The 13132-nt window shown below is 31.8% G+C and overlaps 1 protein-coding gene, 1 non-coding gene and 2 pseudogenes across 2 annotated transcripts; 2 read left to right on the top strand and 2 right to left on the bottom strand.

Annotated features, from left to right (window-relative positions):
• Window positions 1-1566: 1566 nt before the first annotated feature.
• Window positions 1567-1646, bottom strand: TRNAL-UAG (transfer RNA leucine (anticodon UAG)). Its single transcript has one exon. It is a non-coding gene; the product is annotated as a tRNA-Leu (tRNA).
• Window positions 1647-3467: 1821 nt separating this feature from the next.
• On the top strand, window positions 3468-5303 carry LOC125864230 (dynamin-related protein 4C-like; annotated as a pseudogene).
• Window positions 5304-6377: 1074 nt separating this feature from the next.
• On the bottom strand, window positions 6378-8260 carry LOC125864229 (dynamin-related protein 4C-like; annotated as a pseudogene).
• Window positions 8261-10055: 1795 nt separating this feature from the next.
• On the top strand, window positions 10056-11086 carry LOC125866309 (uncharacterized). Its single transcript, XM_049546647.1, has one exon. It carries the CDS (start codon window positions 10106-10108, stop codon window positions 10829-10831), a length of 726 nt encoding a protein of 241 aa, XP_049402604.1. The 5' UTR covers window positions 10056-10105; the 3' UTR covers window positions 10832-11086.
• Window positions 11087-13132: the final 2046 nt, after the last annotated feature.

The raw sequence follows: 13132 nt of genomic DNA, 5'->3' as shown, positions 1-13132 counted from the left end.
TACTTCACTAATTAATATTTTAATTTATTTTCTCGTACTATTTATGTATTAATATATTTAAAACTATAAATTTTGATGATGTTATAGTGCCACAAATATAGTGATGTAATTTTAAGTTCTTTTATTTTATAAAAAATGATATAAATTAAACGTTATCACTTAAATTAGAGCAGAAGGTAATAAGAGTAATATAATATCGGGAAAATTGATTAAAACGGGGATATGATATTATGGTATATTATTTTTTTAAATATAATAAATTCAACATATTGAAAAAAGTACACTAATTAATAAATAACAAATTAAAAATTAAGTGTAAATTATCTTTTGATTTAACAAATGAAAATGAATATCTATTTTAGGATATATTTGGCCATAGATATTGCAAGTATTTTGGGAAAATGATTTTGGCAAAATTTGTTAATTTGTTTAGTTTTTGAGATATTATTTTCTTTTTTTTGGTAAAAAGAAAAAACTTGAAAACTACGAAAAAAATATTTTTCGATAAAAATATAACTGTTGAGTTCTTTTGAAATTTTAAAATTTATCATAATTACTTCTATTTTACAAAAAAAAAAAAGTCTATCTATTTCTGACTCTTACTAATTCAACTAATTATTTTTCTTCAAACGTATTTTTGAAATAAATATCTACTATGAGACAATTATGACTATTCAATTTGTCTTGAAAAAAAACATGATTTAGATAATAATAAAAAAATCTTCGATCGTGTCATACTTGTTTAATCTTCTTCACAAGATATTCACTCATATTATCGAAAAAAATCAAATTTAATAATTTAATAACTTACCAAAAGATTGATCTAATTGTTATTTTTATTTGATATGTTGTAATATAATGCATGGAACACTAACGACTTATAAAAAAAATTGAGCTAATTATTAATTTAATTTTACTATATTATATTTTAATGCATGAAATATTAAAAGTAATTATTTTATTTATATTTTATGAACAAGTAAAAATAAACGAATGAACAAAGTACTTAGAACAGATGTATATCACGTTTTTTTTTTTAATTTCTCATATGATATCTGCTATTTGGTAGCAGTCTGTATTGTTTTGGTTTAAATAGTTTACTATTGATCCCTGTGCTGCAATTTTTTAAAAGTTTAGGGGGATCAATTGATTATTTCTATGTTCAATTGTTATAAAAAAAAAAAAGATTGTTAGTTTAAAAATAATGATATATTTTTATATTTATTAAAAATTTCGGTTTAAAAGATTTATTTTTATTTTTAATAAAATCATTTATATTTATACAAATATCAATAATTATTTTAGACATAAATTTTTGAAGTCTTACTTTTTTTATATATATATTCTTTGTTAAAATCAAATAAGATCACATAAAAATTTAAGTGAAAGAAGTACAACTTTATGTAATTATTTAATACTAAGGATAGTATAGAAAAAAATATTCTTGATTTATTAAATTAGATAAGCAAAAATGATACAAAAAATTGTGTATACATAAATTAAAATAATAAATACAAAATGCACATAAAAAATTAAAAAAATAAATACAAAATGCACATAAAAAATTGACAGCTGTGGGATTTGAACCCACGCCCTTTCGGACCAGAGCCTAAATCTGGCGCCTTAGACCACTCGGCCAAACTGTCATTTACATTTATTGATTTGAAATTATTTTATGTGTTTGTTTCTACACGTTTAACATTAATTAAATGCGGTTTCAATTATTTGATGTTTATTTATGTCTTAAAATATAATTTTTTTGATTAAATATTTACTTTATTGATATATTTATTATAATCTTCAAAAACAATTATTAATAAAGATTAAATGAGACATATTGTCTTGAACTTCTAACAATAATATATAACATATATATTGAGTATTATCTCATAGATAAAGTCTGAAAATGAGTTTTTATCCAAAATTTATTTCTCCCTTTTGAAGATAGAAATGTTATTTTAAGAAATTCTCAGATTAAAAAATAATAAGGATTAACAGTAAAAAGAAAACACATAGAAAAAAACTAAATATAGCAAATAATAAAAAAAATCATTACGTGTTTTGATTCTAAAATTTTAGAAATCACGAGATAATTTGAGACAGAAGGATATTCTATCGGTTATCTACTAGGCATAAATAAAAAATGTAGATGTTTATGTTAATTAAAATTACTACTTCTAATGTGTGGTGTTCATGTGTAGGTGGTTCTAGAAAAACAAGGAAGGTAACATGCTAAAACAGATTAATTATTGTCTTACATTTGTGCATTGGATTAATTAATTGAAGAAATATGGGCATATTTATTTGGTAGTTTTTTTTTCCTAATACAAATAATATTGTTATTATTATTGGAGAAATTTTCAGAAAAAATAAGCATTTTCAAACCACTTGATGTTTTAAAAGCTTATAATTAGATAAGTTAACAAACAATGTTTTTGCATGATTAATAGAAGGATTCAAGCCTCTGGTATGAAGAATCACTATCTTCGAACGCACTACTGATCAATTCACGTATCAATTGGATGACTTCTATTTTTCGTTGAATTACTATCTTGCTTATGTATATCTAATATGAATGATTTTTATTTTCTTCCGAATACGATTTTAATCTTCAACTGAGCTATTAATACGAGTAGATAGTTGATTAAGAAGGGGAGAGTTGATTGTGCCTGTATTTTCAATCAATCTTCATACACACTCAGTACCACTGTATATTAATATGAGTTGTAAGGAATCTAAATATTGAGTCTCGACTAATGAACAAATAATTGCTAGTTATTTTCCATGTCAATTGCATACTTTCCTTATTAGTTTGTTTCTTATATATGGTGTTCCTGTTTGTATTTGTTTGGAATTTATTTAATAGCTTAAACAGTACTCCTTCTTTGGCTATATATGAGTTTGCAATCATTATTTTTGGTCCTTAAAATTCCAATATCTATGTTTTGTCATTCCAGTCTTTTGCATGCAGAAGCTAAGGTCTACATTAATTACAACTCATGAACTACAATCATTATCCCTCAGTAACCAAGCACTCATTATCCTCGGTAATGAAAGTCTGTTTTAAAAAAAAAATTTTTTTTTTTTTGGTAACGCTTTAATTTCAATTTTTCTCATATTTCTTTTTAAATTTTAACCGTGTACTTATACGATATTTAAGGCCTCAATATTAAAGAATATTTTGATATGTGATTATAGAACTCAAAATTTTCTTTTGCTTTTCAAATTACGTGTTAACTTAAAATAGGACAATCAAATTAAAACACAGAGTACCTTTTGCATGCCTTTCTATTCTTTCTTCCATGTTAAGCATTAATACAATTATATATATACTAGCAAGAAAAAGGAGTTAACCAGATCATTCTAGATATCTTCATATATAGTGCCAAGTTTGGAAGAAACTTATTACCAAGAAATAACTATTCAACCATCTTTGAATTAAGAAAACTTCAAAATCTAGAAAAAAAATGAAGAAAACATCAACAAAATCTGCTCAGCAGAAAACTGATAACTCATCTTCACAATCACATGCAGTTTTTTTTTCTGATGATCAAAAGCCAAATCTTGCAGATGTAGCACCAGCTCCTCCAATTGTTGCATCTGTCAATGATAGAATCAGACCACTTCTTGATTGTGTTGATAAGCTTCGTCACCTCAACATAATGCAAGAAGGGATTCAACTTCCAACAATTGTAGTAGTTGGTGATCAATCATCAGGAAAATCTAGTGTTCTTGAATCTCTAGCTGGAATTAGTCTCCCTAAGGGACAGAGGATTTGCACCCGAGTCCCTTTAATCATGAGGCTACAAAATGAATCAAAAATGTGTGCAACAAATCTTCACCTGGAGTATAATGGTAAGTCAATCCATGTTGATGAACTTCGCGTTGCAGACGCCATAATTAATGCAACTGATGAAATTGCTGGACAAGGTAAGGGTATATCAAACAAACTCTTAACACTTGTTGTGACAAAAAATGGTGTTCCTGATTTAACTATGGTTGATTTACCTGGCATTACTAGAGTTCCTATTCAGGGCCAACCTGAAAACATATATGAACAGATTTCTGATATAATCATGACTTATATATCTCCTCAAGAAAGCATAATTTTGAATGTTTTATCAGCTACTGTTGATTTTCCAACTTGTGAGTCGATTAGAATGTCTATAATTTTGAATGTTTTATCAGCTACTGTTGATTTTCCAACTTGTGAGTCGATTAGAATGTCTCAGAAAGTGGACAAAACAGGGGAGAGGACTCTGGCTGTTGTGACGAAAGGCGATAAGGCTCCTGAAGGGTTGCTTGAGAAGGTTACCGCAGATGAAGTGAATATAGGGCTTGGTTATGTTTGAGTGAGGAATAGAATTGGGAATGAGACTTATGAAGAAGCTAGGAAAGATGAGGCAAGACTCTTTTCAACACATTCACTTTTGTCTAAGATTGATAAATCCATGGTTGGAGTTCCTGTTTTAGCACAAAAATTGGTCCGAATTCAAGCAACGATTATTTCGAAATGCTTGTCTGATATTGTGAGGAGGATTAATGACAAACTTGCTGCTAATGTTGCAGAACTCAATAGGCTGCCTAAGCATTTAAGTTCTGTAGCTGAAGCATTGACGACTTTCATGTGTATTCTGAGTACTTCCAAGGATTCATTGAAGAAAATTCTTGTAAGAGGGGAGTTTGATGAGTATCCTGATGAAAAAGAAATGCACTGCACAGCTAGGCTAGTTGAAATGCTTGATCACTACTCTAAAGAGTTAGATGCCAAGAATTTTGAGAAAAAGGAAGATTTCTTGATGGAAGAGATTCGGGCATTAGAGGAAACTAAAGGGATTGGATTGCCCAATTTCCTTCCTCGGGGCGTTTTCCTAAATGTATTGCAGAAAAGAGTAAAGGAAATTGCTACAATGCCGGAGGATTTCACCGGAAAAGTATGGAATTACATCGAGAGGATAGTTATTAAAGTGTTGATGCATCATTGTGATAATTATCCACAACTTCAGAGTTCTACAAGAAGAGCTGCTCAAAACCTGATTGCCAAGAAGAAGGATGAATCAGTTGATTGGGTAAGGGAGATTATTGGAATGGAAAACCAAACTGATTATACTTGTAATCCTGAGTACGTAGCGAATTGTAGTAAGATCATGGCTCAACAAACAGCATTCATGGAGATTATGAACGATCACAAGAAGTCGTCTACAATAAACCTCACAGGCGGAATTGGAGTAATTGATGTTGGTCATTTGAGGAAGCATGTAGGTGTGGTGCAACAGGCATTTGAACTAAAGGCAGTAGCCTGAACAGTACAACTTTGTAGCTCTGGGAGTTGGAGAAACCTTCAGAAATTATAAGCATTTTCACATCAATTGATGTTTTAAGAATCGGTGATTTGTAGATAAGCTTAGGTTTGCATAAAATGTTATGCATGGTTAACAAGCCTCTGGTTCTGTAGGACCACTATCTCCAAGCACGAACAATTTACGTATCACTTGATTTGAACGAGTTTTTCTCTCTCTTTTTTCGCCGGTCCACAGTTTTAACCTTTGATCGAGCTTTAGACACGAGTAGATAGACCTGCCTTTTAATTTCAATCAATCTCCAGATGTTCATTGGTACTAGAGGTGCGAGTTGTAAGGAGTCTTGGCCTCTGAGTCTTTAAAAACAGAGGCGTATCTAGAAGGGGTTCCGTGGGTTCACGTGAATCCATGCTTCCCTCTCTAGATTATATATAGTAGTGTTATATTTTTTTTAAAATATTTAAATATAGAGGTGTGAACTCACGTTAAAAGTAGCATATAATAATACGATGAAGTTTGGGTGCACCACATGTACAAGAGAAATTTAAATCCTATATTTATCTTATTTTTGTTAGTAACACCTCTCTAAATAGTTATTGGTAACACTTCTGGCATTTCAATCAATTTTTCTTTTGTTTTTTTTCTTGGATCTTTCAAAATTTTCAAGTGTGTAACATTGAAAATTCCTAAATAAAAAATTAGCACCGTAAACTTTTTATATAATTAAATCAAATGTGTATATTAAAATTTAAAACTAGTAGTATTATATATGTTGGACCTATAATTTTTAAAATTTAACGGTTTAGTATTAAGAACGTAAAGGTCAAAACGATCAAATTTATATCTTAGATGCATTTTTTTGTAATAGTGCACCCATCCTTCTGAAATCATGGATACACCTCTGTTTACGAATGAATAAATAGTGAGTTGTTTACTATTTCAATTACATACTTCCTTTAGTTTGCTTCTTATGGTGTTCCTCTTGGTATTTGTTTAATTTAACTTCAATATTCATCAATGGATGACCTTGATAGGAAAAATGATCCACACAACTTGGCACAAAGAGGATCTATTTAGATAAAAGTTACTGTTTAAGTTCAAAATAGTTCAAATGGGGCACAAGAACTTCATTTTTAACAGTCCCTAGTTAGATACTACCCTGGGAGCCAATAAACATTTTACAAAAACCAGAACATAGTGGAGTACTAGGTAGTTTGATACCAAATGAACACAGGCAAAAAAAATGTAGAAACATTACTGATCTAATCCTTTTCTTGATCACCATAGATGAAATCTTGTCCATGATATTGGACACCACCTCTTTAGACTCCTTGAGCAACTTCACACTCTTTTTCAGCCTATTTTGTTTCTCTGCAATCATCGGTGACTCATCAAGCATTCTCTCAATTCCACCACCGCGAGGTGCCATCAGCTCCTGAACTATCTCCTCTTCCATGTCCTTGTTAATCATTTTTTGGATAGTGAACATTATATGCAAAGCCATCGAATCAACGAGCCTCATCAAAACAATTTTCCAATAAGCAATGACCCTCATCTTCATATCGAAAGCTTGTTGCACTAAACCTAAATGCTTCCTCAAATGACCAACGTCAATTTCTCCAAGTCCTTTTAGGTTTACTACAGATACCTTCCCTGGATTGTATATAATCTCCATAAACGTTTGTTGTTGACCCATGAGCTTATTATAAGTCGCTAAATAGCCAGGATTACAAGTGTAATCAGTCTGTTTCTCCATACCGATGATTTCCTTTACCCACTCAATTGATTCATTCTTCTTTTTAACAATGAGGTTCTGAGCGGCACGTCTAGTAGAAGACTGAAGTTGTGGGTAGTTTTCACAATGATGCATCAACACTTCCATAACAATTCTCTCTATGTAATTCCACATTCTATCGACAAAATCCTCCGGTATCAAAGCAACCTCCTTAACTCTTTTCTGCATTGCACTTAGGAAAAGATGTCTAGGAAGGAAATTAGGCAAACCAATCCCATTAGTTTCCTCTAAAGCCTTAATCTCCTCCATCAAGAAATCTTCTTTTTCGTCGAAATTCTTGGAATGCAGCTCATTAGAGTATTGATCAAGAATTTCAACTAATTTAGCTGTGCAATGCATTTCTTTCTCTTCAGGGTACTCGTCGAACTCCCCTCTTACAAGAATTTTCTTTATAGACTTCTTGAATGAACTAAGAATACGCATGAAAGCCGTTAAGGCTTCAGCCACTGAACTTAAATGTTGAGTTCAGCCATATTCGTAGCAAGTTTGTCATTAATTTTCCTCTCAATTTCAGGTAGAGATTTCGATATTATATTTGCTTGAATGGACACCAACTTTTGTGCTAAAACAGGAACACCAACCATTGATTTATCAATCTTCGACAAAAGTGGATGTGTTGAAAAAAGTCTTGCCTCATTTTTCCTAGCTTCTTCGTATGTTTCATTCTCAATTCTATTCCTCACACAAATATAACCAAGTCTAATGTTCACTTCATCCGCGATAACCTTCTCAAGCAACCCTTCAGGAGCTATATCGCCTTTCGTCACAACAGCCAGAGTCCCCTCCCCTGTTTTATCCACTTTCTGAGATATTCTAATAGACTCACAAGTCTGAAAATCAACAGTAGTTGACAAAACATTCAAGATTATAGTCTCTTGAGGAGATATATACGTCTTTATAATATCAAAAATTTGTTCATATATATCTTCAGGTTGTCCCTGAACAGGAACTCTAGTAATGCCAGGTAAATCAATCATGGTTAAATCAGGAACACCATTTTTTTTCACAACAAGTGTTAACAGTTTATGTTAAGATGACGGAGTTTATCAACTCAATCAAGAAGTGGTCTGATTCTACCATTGACAGATGCAATAATGGGAGGAGAACAACTAATTGGTACTGCAGCAATTTCAGGTGACTGTGAAGAGGAGGAGGAATCATCCATTTTTTGAATATTGGAATGTTTTCTTGATGTAATTTTGAGGGATTCTTTCTGAAATTTGAAATGTGTTTGGTTATTTAATTCTTGCTATGGTATGTACCTGTGAAGTACTCGCTCCGTTTCAATTTGATTGTCTCGCTATTCTAGTAAGTCCATATATTACGTGACAAATTTAAAATCATAATATTAAAAAGTATTTTGATACATTTGTGATTGACTTAACGTCAATATAAGTCTTATTTACTTTTAAAATTATGTATAAATCAAAATAAGACAAATAAATTGATTAAAACAAAGAAAGTACTTAGAAACGAATCGTCATGAAAAGGAAAAAAAAGGCTTTTGAATCTGATTTTGCTATTAATGGACATGACTGATTGATAAGGGAAGATAGTACAATTTCAGAGGATAATGAGTGCTTATTTGCAGAATATAATATTATAGTGCTAATTAAGTTTGAAAAATCAAAATGACTAATCGCATACTCTTGTTGTTCATTTTTATTTGTGATAGTGCGTTTTTAAAAGTTAATTTGATTAATTTTTAAAGTTAAATTATATTACATTAAATTAATATTTTAAATAAAAATTTAGATATTCAAAAACTATATAAAAAATACTAAAAAATACAATTTTTTTGTAAATCAATATGATGAGAAGAATATATCATAAAATATTAGTCAAAGTTCTTACAATTTGATTCTGAAAAAGGAAATCATAACAATTAAAAGTTGACGGAGGAAGTATAAAACTCTCACGGTCTCAATTTTGTGACATTTTTTTGAGTGATTTGGTGCACTTAGATCAATACTTCAAAATATATTTTCATTATATTCTGATGGAAATACTTATAACTTATAGTATATAAATTTTGAATATCAAAAATTTATTTTAAAAAAATATTAAAGTGATCTAATTTAATTTATCATAGAATTAGTTAAATTGACTTTCCATACGAAAATATCATATAAATTTAGACGTTGATTGTATAAGTTTTTTATGAAATAGTAGCTACAAATGAAGATCAAAGATCTTGAGCGACTCCAACGTAACAAATTCAAAAGATAATCTTTTAAAAAAATTTCTCGATGCCCATTCTAAGCTCGAATTTACTTTGTTCTGCTATGATAGTCTAGAAGCATACCAAGTACCAATTATAGAATAAAAATGAGATATTTTCTTAATTTAATTTCTATTATATAGTCCAGAAGCAAATTTGAAATATTTTCCTAAAATTATACACAAGCTAAAAGTTGCACCATAAAAATATCTTTCAAATACATAAGTAAATTAAAAAATAATATAATACAACAATATATATTTTAAAATTTGACCTCAATTAATAATAAATATTTCAATTTAAAAAATACACATCTGATATTCTTAATAAAATTTAAATTGGCCCCATAAAAGCAAATTTGAAAGTCTCCATTAAGAATGTATATCTTGTTGGAAGTGTCTAGATGCATTTTTAAGTTCAAATATAAACTAGACACATTTATGTCAAGTTAAAATATTAACGAGATAATTTACATGAAGTTAAAATGTCTAAATGATCACGATTTAAAAAATTATTGTATCAAAGTTAAAATACTTAATAGATGTATCTGAAAAAAATGAGATAATGACATTTCCCGTTTTGAATAAAAACTTGCTGCGTCTTATCGCCACGTAATGGCCACAGCTGCTTAAACATCCACCGTTGGATAAATTATGAGTTATTCTGAGCCGTTGGATAGTATGTAATATGGGACCCATGGATTGATAAATCTCTACGAATCTTAAAAAGATTATATCAGTGACGTTTTTCAACATACGCAACGTAGAAGTCGGTGACCTTGTTTCACAAATGGATCAAAACGGCGTCGTTAGCTTCCGCCACCGTCAATCTCCATCATCCGATCGGTTTCTCGGCGTCTTCTCTCCGCCGCTGAGTGATGCTGCTCTCGTCGGCGGTACAGATGAACCAGTGGCCGATGATGATGAGCTTAACGAAGATGACGTGTTCTGGACTGGAAGAGTTTTGACTGAATCTCAACTCCGCTCTACTTCTCCTTCACGGAATAGTTTCCGACAGCCTGAGAAGTTTGGTATTCTCGCGGCATTAGTGGAGGATCAGCAGAAAACTAATCTGCCTGTTGTCCGTCGGAAGCCTTCAATCGCTTCTTCGCCATCTAGTACGGATTCGATCTCGCAATCGCCGATTTCATCTTCTCCTTCTACTGTGATACCGTTTTCACGTGCGTTTCCTTCAATTCCTAAGCCACCATCGGGTAACAATAATTTTAGTCACTCAAAATCCATGCCGGCGAGGAACTTCCAGCACTCAGCTCCGGTCAATGTTCCGATGATGGCGAAGAAGGCACCAAAGCATGGAGACCTTGCTGAAGTTGAAATTGACGACGATGATGCTGATGATGAGATGTTACCGCCGCATGAGATGGTGGCCCGAGGATCAATGAGGTCTCCTAGAACCACTTTCTCGGTGCTGGAAGGCGTCGGAAGAACTCTCAAGGGGAGGGATCTTCGTCAGGTTCGCAATGCTGTGTGGCGCCAAACAGGTTTTCAGGATTGAAGTATGCTCATGTTGATATAACTATAGATCTTGTTTTAGATATCTGAAGTTTAAAACTGACCTTATGTTTTTGTTATATTCTGTATATAGGCAATGAAGAAATGTTTTTACAAATTTCTTCAGTTTTTATATGGCCTAAGTGTATTGAAAGAAGATGAAGTTATTATCTTGAAAAAAATTGCTGATATGTTATATCAACATGTACATTTTGGGCAATGATCTCTTTGAATATTAATGCGAAAGAGTTTTGTTGAATTCTATATGATTCTGTTGCTCGAACTTCATTATTTGTAAGTTAAAAAGTTTCCAGCTTTTAGCCATTTATCTTTGCTGTGTGTATAGTGGAAGGTCATAGATCATTGCCTGTCCTGATGGTTCCTCTGTTGAATTCCCATAGCTGATTACGTTTGATCATACACATTATCTAGTAGCTTGGGTGACTTCTTTTGAACTTTCTGTGCAGTTTGTGAACTGAATTAGTGGACTGGTCCCTCAGAATCAAGTTTTTGTAGTTCCTCCTATAAGTCCTCTGTTTTTACCATGATTTGTAGTGTCCTTTATCTAGCAGTTTGTCATCTAGTTCTATGTTGTATATAGGCAATGGAGAAATGTTTTTACAAGTTTCTTCAGTTTTTAATGTGGCTTAAGTGTACTGAAAGAAGATGAAATTATTATCTGAAAAAAAAGGGTGATATGTTGCATCAACAAGTATGTTTTGGGCAATGATCTCTTTGAACATTAGTGCAAAGATGGTTCTTTAGATCTTATATGATCCTGTTGGACGCGCTTCATTATCTGTGAGTTGAAAAGTCTCCAGCTTTTAGCTATTTAGTTCTGTTGTATTTGATAAGTCTATAGACTATAGTGGAAGTTCATAGTTTGTTGCCGTGTTCATGTTTAAACGCTACCATGTTTTGATAGTTCCTTTGTCAATTCCCAATAGCTGATCACGTTTAATCTCACAGTCCAGATGACTTCTTTTGCTCCTTCTGTACAATGTGTGAACGGAATTAGTGGACTGGTCCCCCGGAATCAAGTTTCAGTAGTACCTCTGCTTTTACCATGATTTGTAGTTTCCTTTAACTAGCAGTTCCTCATCTAATTGAAACAGCTGAAAATATCACCGTCTTTCTTTTTTGTGGTGATGGTGTTCACACCAACTTGAACACACCTTTACTATTTCGCTGAGAACCTTCATCATCTCATTGTCTCACCAGTATCACTAGTGTAAATTTTGAGCAACTCTGTCCACCTAGTTGTTTGTTTCTTCTCTTGGGTCTCTTGGAGTGGAATCTTGGGTTCTCATTATTTCTGTTCCAACTACATTAGGCATTATCTTTGAATGCATCATGTATCTTGACTGTGATACAAAACACTTCACACTAGCCTTGTCATTGGATGCTCTTGCCATTGAAGCTGTAGAAGAACATCAATCTTTGACTGTTATCGTTGATATATTCAAATTATGGTGTGGTCTGCATTGATTTCAAGTTACAGGGCCCTGAGGAAGGTAAAAGAAATTTCCGGGAATCAGATTTCGATGATCTAAGTTTGATCCAAATGCATGAGCATTGGCACTCATGAGCTTCAGTTATTGCATTATTTGGTGATTATTATTGCTCCTTGTTTTTAGATTGTGATGTTATGTTTTTCCTATTATTTGCTATGTCACTTTTGTATCCTTCTTTTGAACTGTTTTGATGTGTGATACTCAAGTCGAGAATCGTTAGGCTCTCTACTAGGTAGAGGTAGGTCTGCATACACTTTATCCTTCTAGCATAATCTACTTCTTGAAGAACTGCAAAAGACAATATATGTAAGTAATATTCATGAATTTCAGTACAAAAATAGAAAAAATTATCCTCTATAAAAGAAAAAAGAAAGAACCTTAATCACTAATTCCATCACTCTCTCTGTCTTTTATTATACACTTGTTATAGAATTTGATGGACAATATTGTCAAATTTGGAAATTTGACATAGGATTTTGGTTGAAAATATCGAGCTAGGCAGAGTGTTGTGAGCGTTAGACATGCTTAGAACGCACAATTGAATCTCTTTAAGGCATAAAGCCTCACAAAATTGGACGCAAAAAAGACTTTAAAAACAAAGGTTCAATTAAACTTTCTAAAGTTGGGGTAGGTGTTAAGGGAGAGTGGGAGAAAATAAAATTAGTCCCACCTTAATGGATTAGAGTACAAGTTCGTTGTTTAGTTGACAACTCACAACAATTTCAAAAGAATATTTTCTAATCTTTTTGAAACTACTCCATCATCTCCATCTTTTTGCTTTCTAATTCAAA

Source organism: Solanum stenotomum, chromosome 5 (genome assembly GCF_019186545.1).
Source record: "Solanum stenotomum isolate F172 chromosome 5, ASM1918654v1, whole genome shotgun sequence".
Classification (NCBI taxonomy): Eukaryota; Viridiplantae; Streptophyta; class Magnoliopsida; order Solanales; family Solanaceae; genus Solanum; species Solanum stenotomum.
This window is presented reverse-complemented; position numbering and strand designations above follow the sequence as displayed.

Coding starts and splice junctions, on each gene's coding strand:
- LOC125866309 (XM_049546647.1), top strand. CDS start 10,106: ATGGATCAAAACGGCGTCGTTAGCTTCCGCCACCGTCAATCTCCATCA.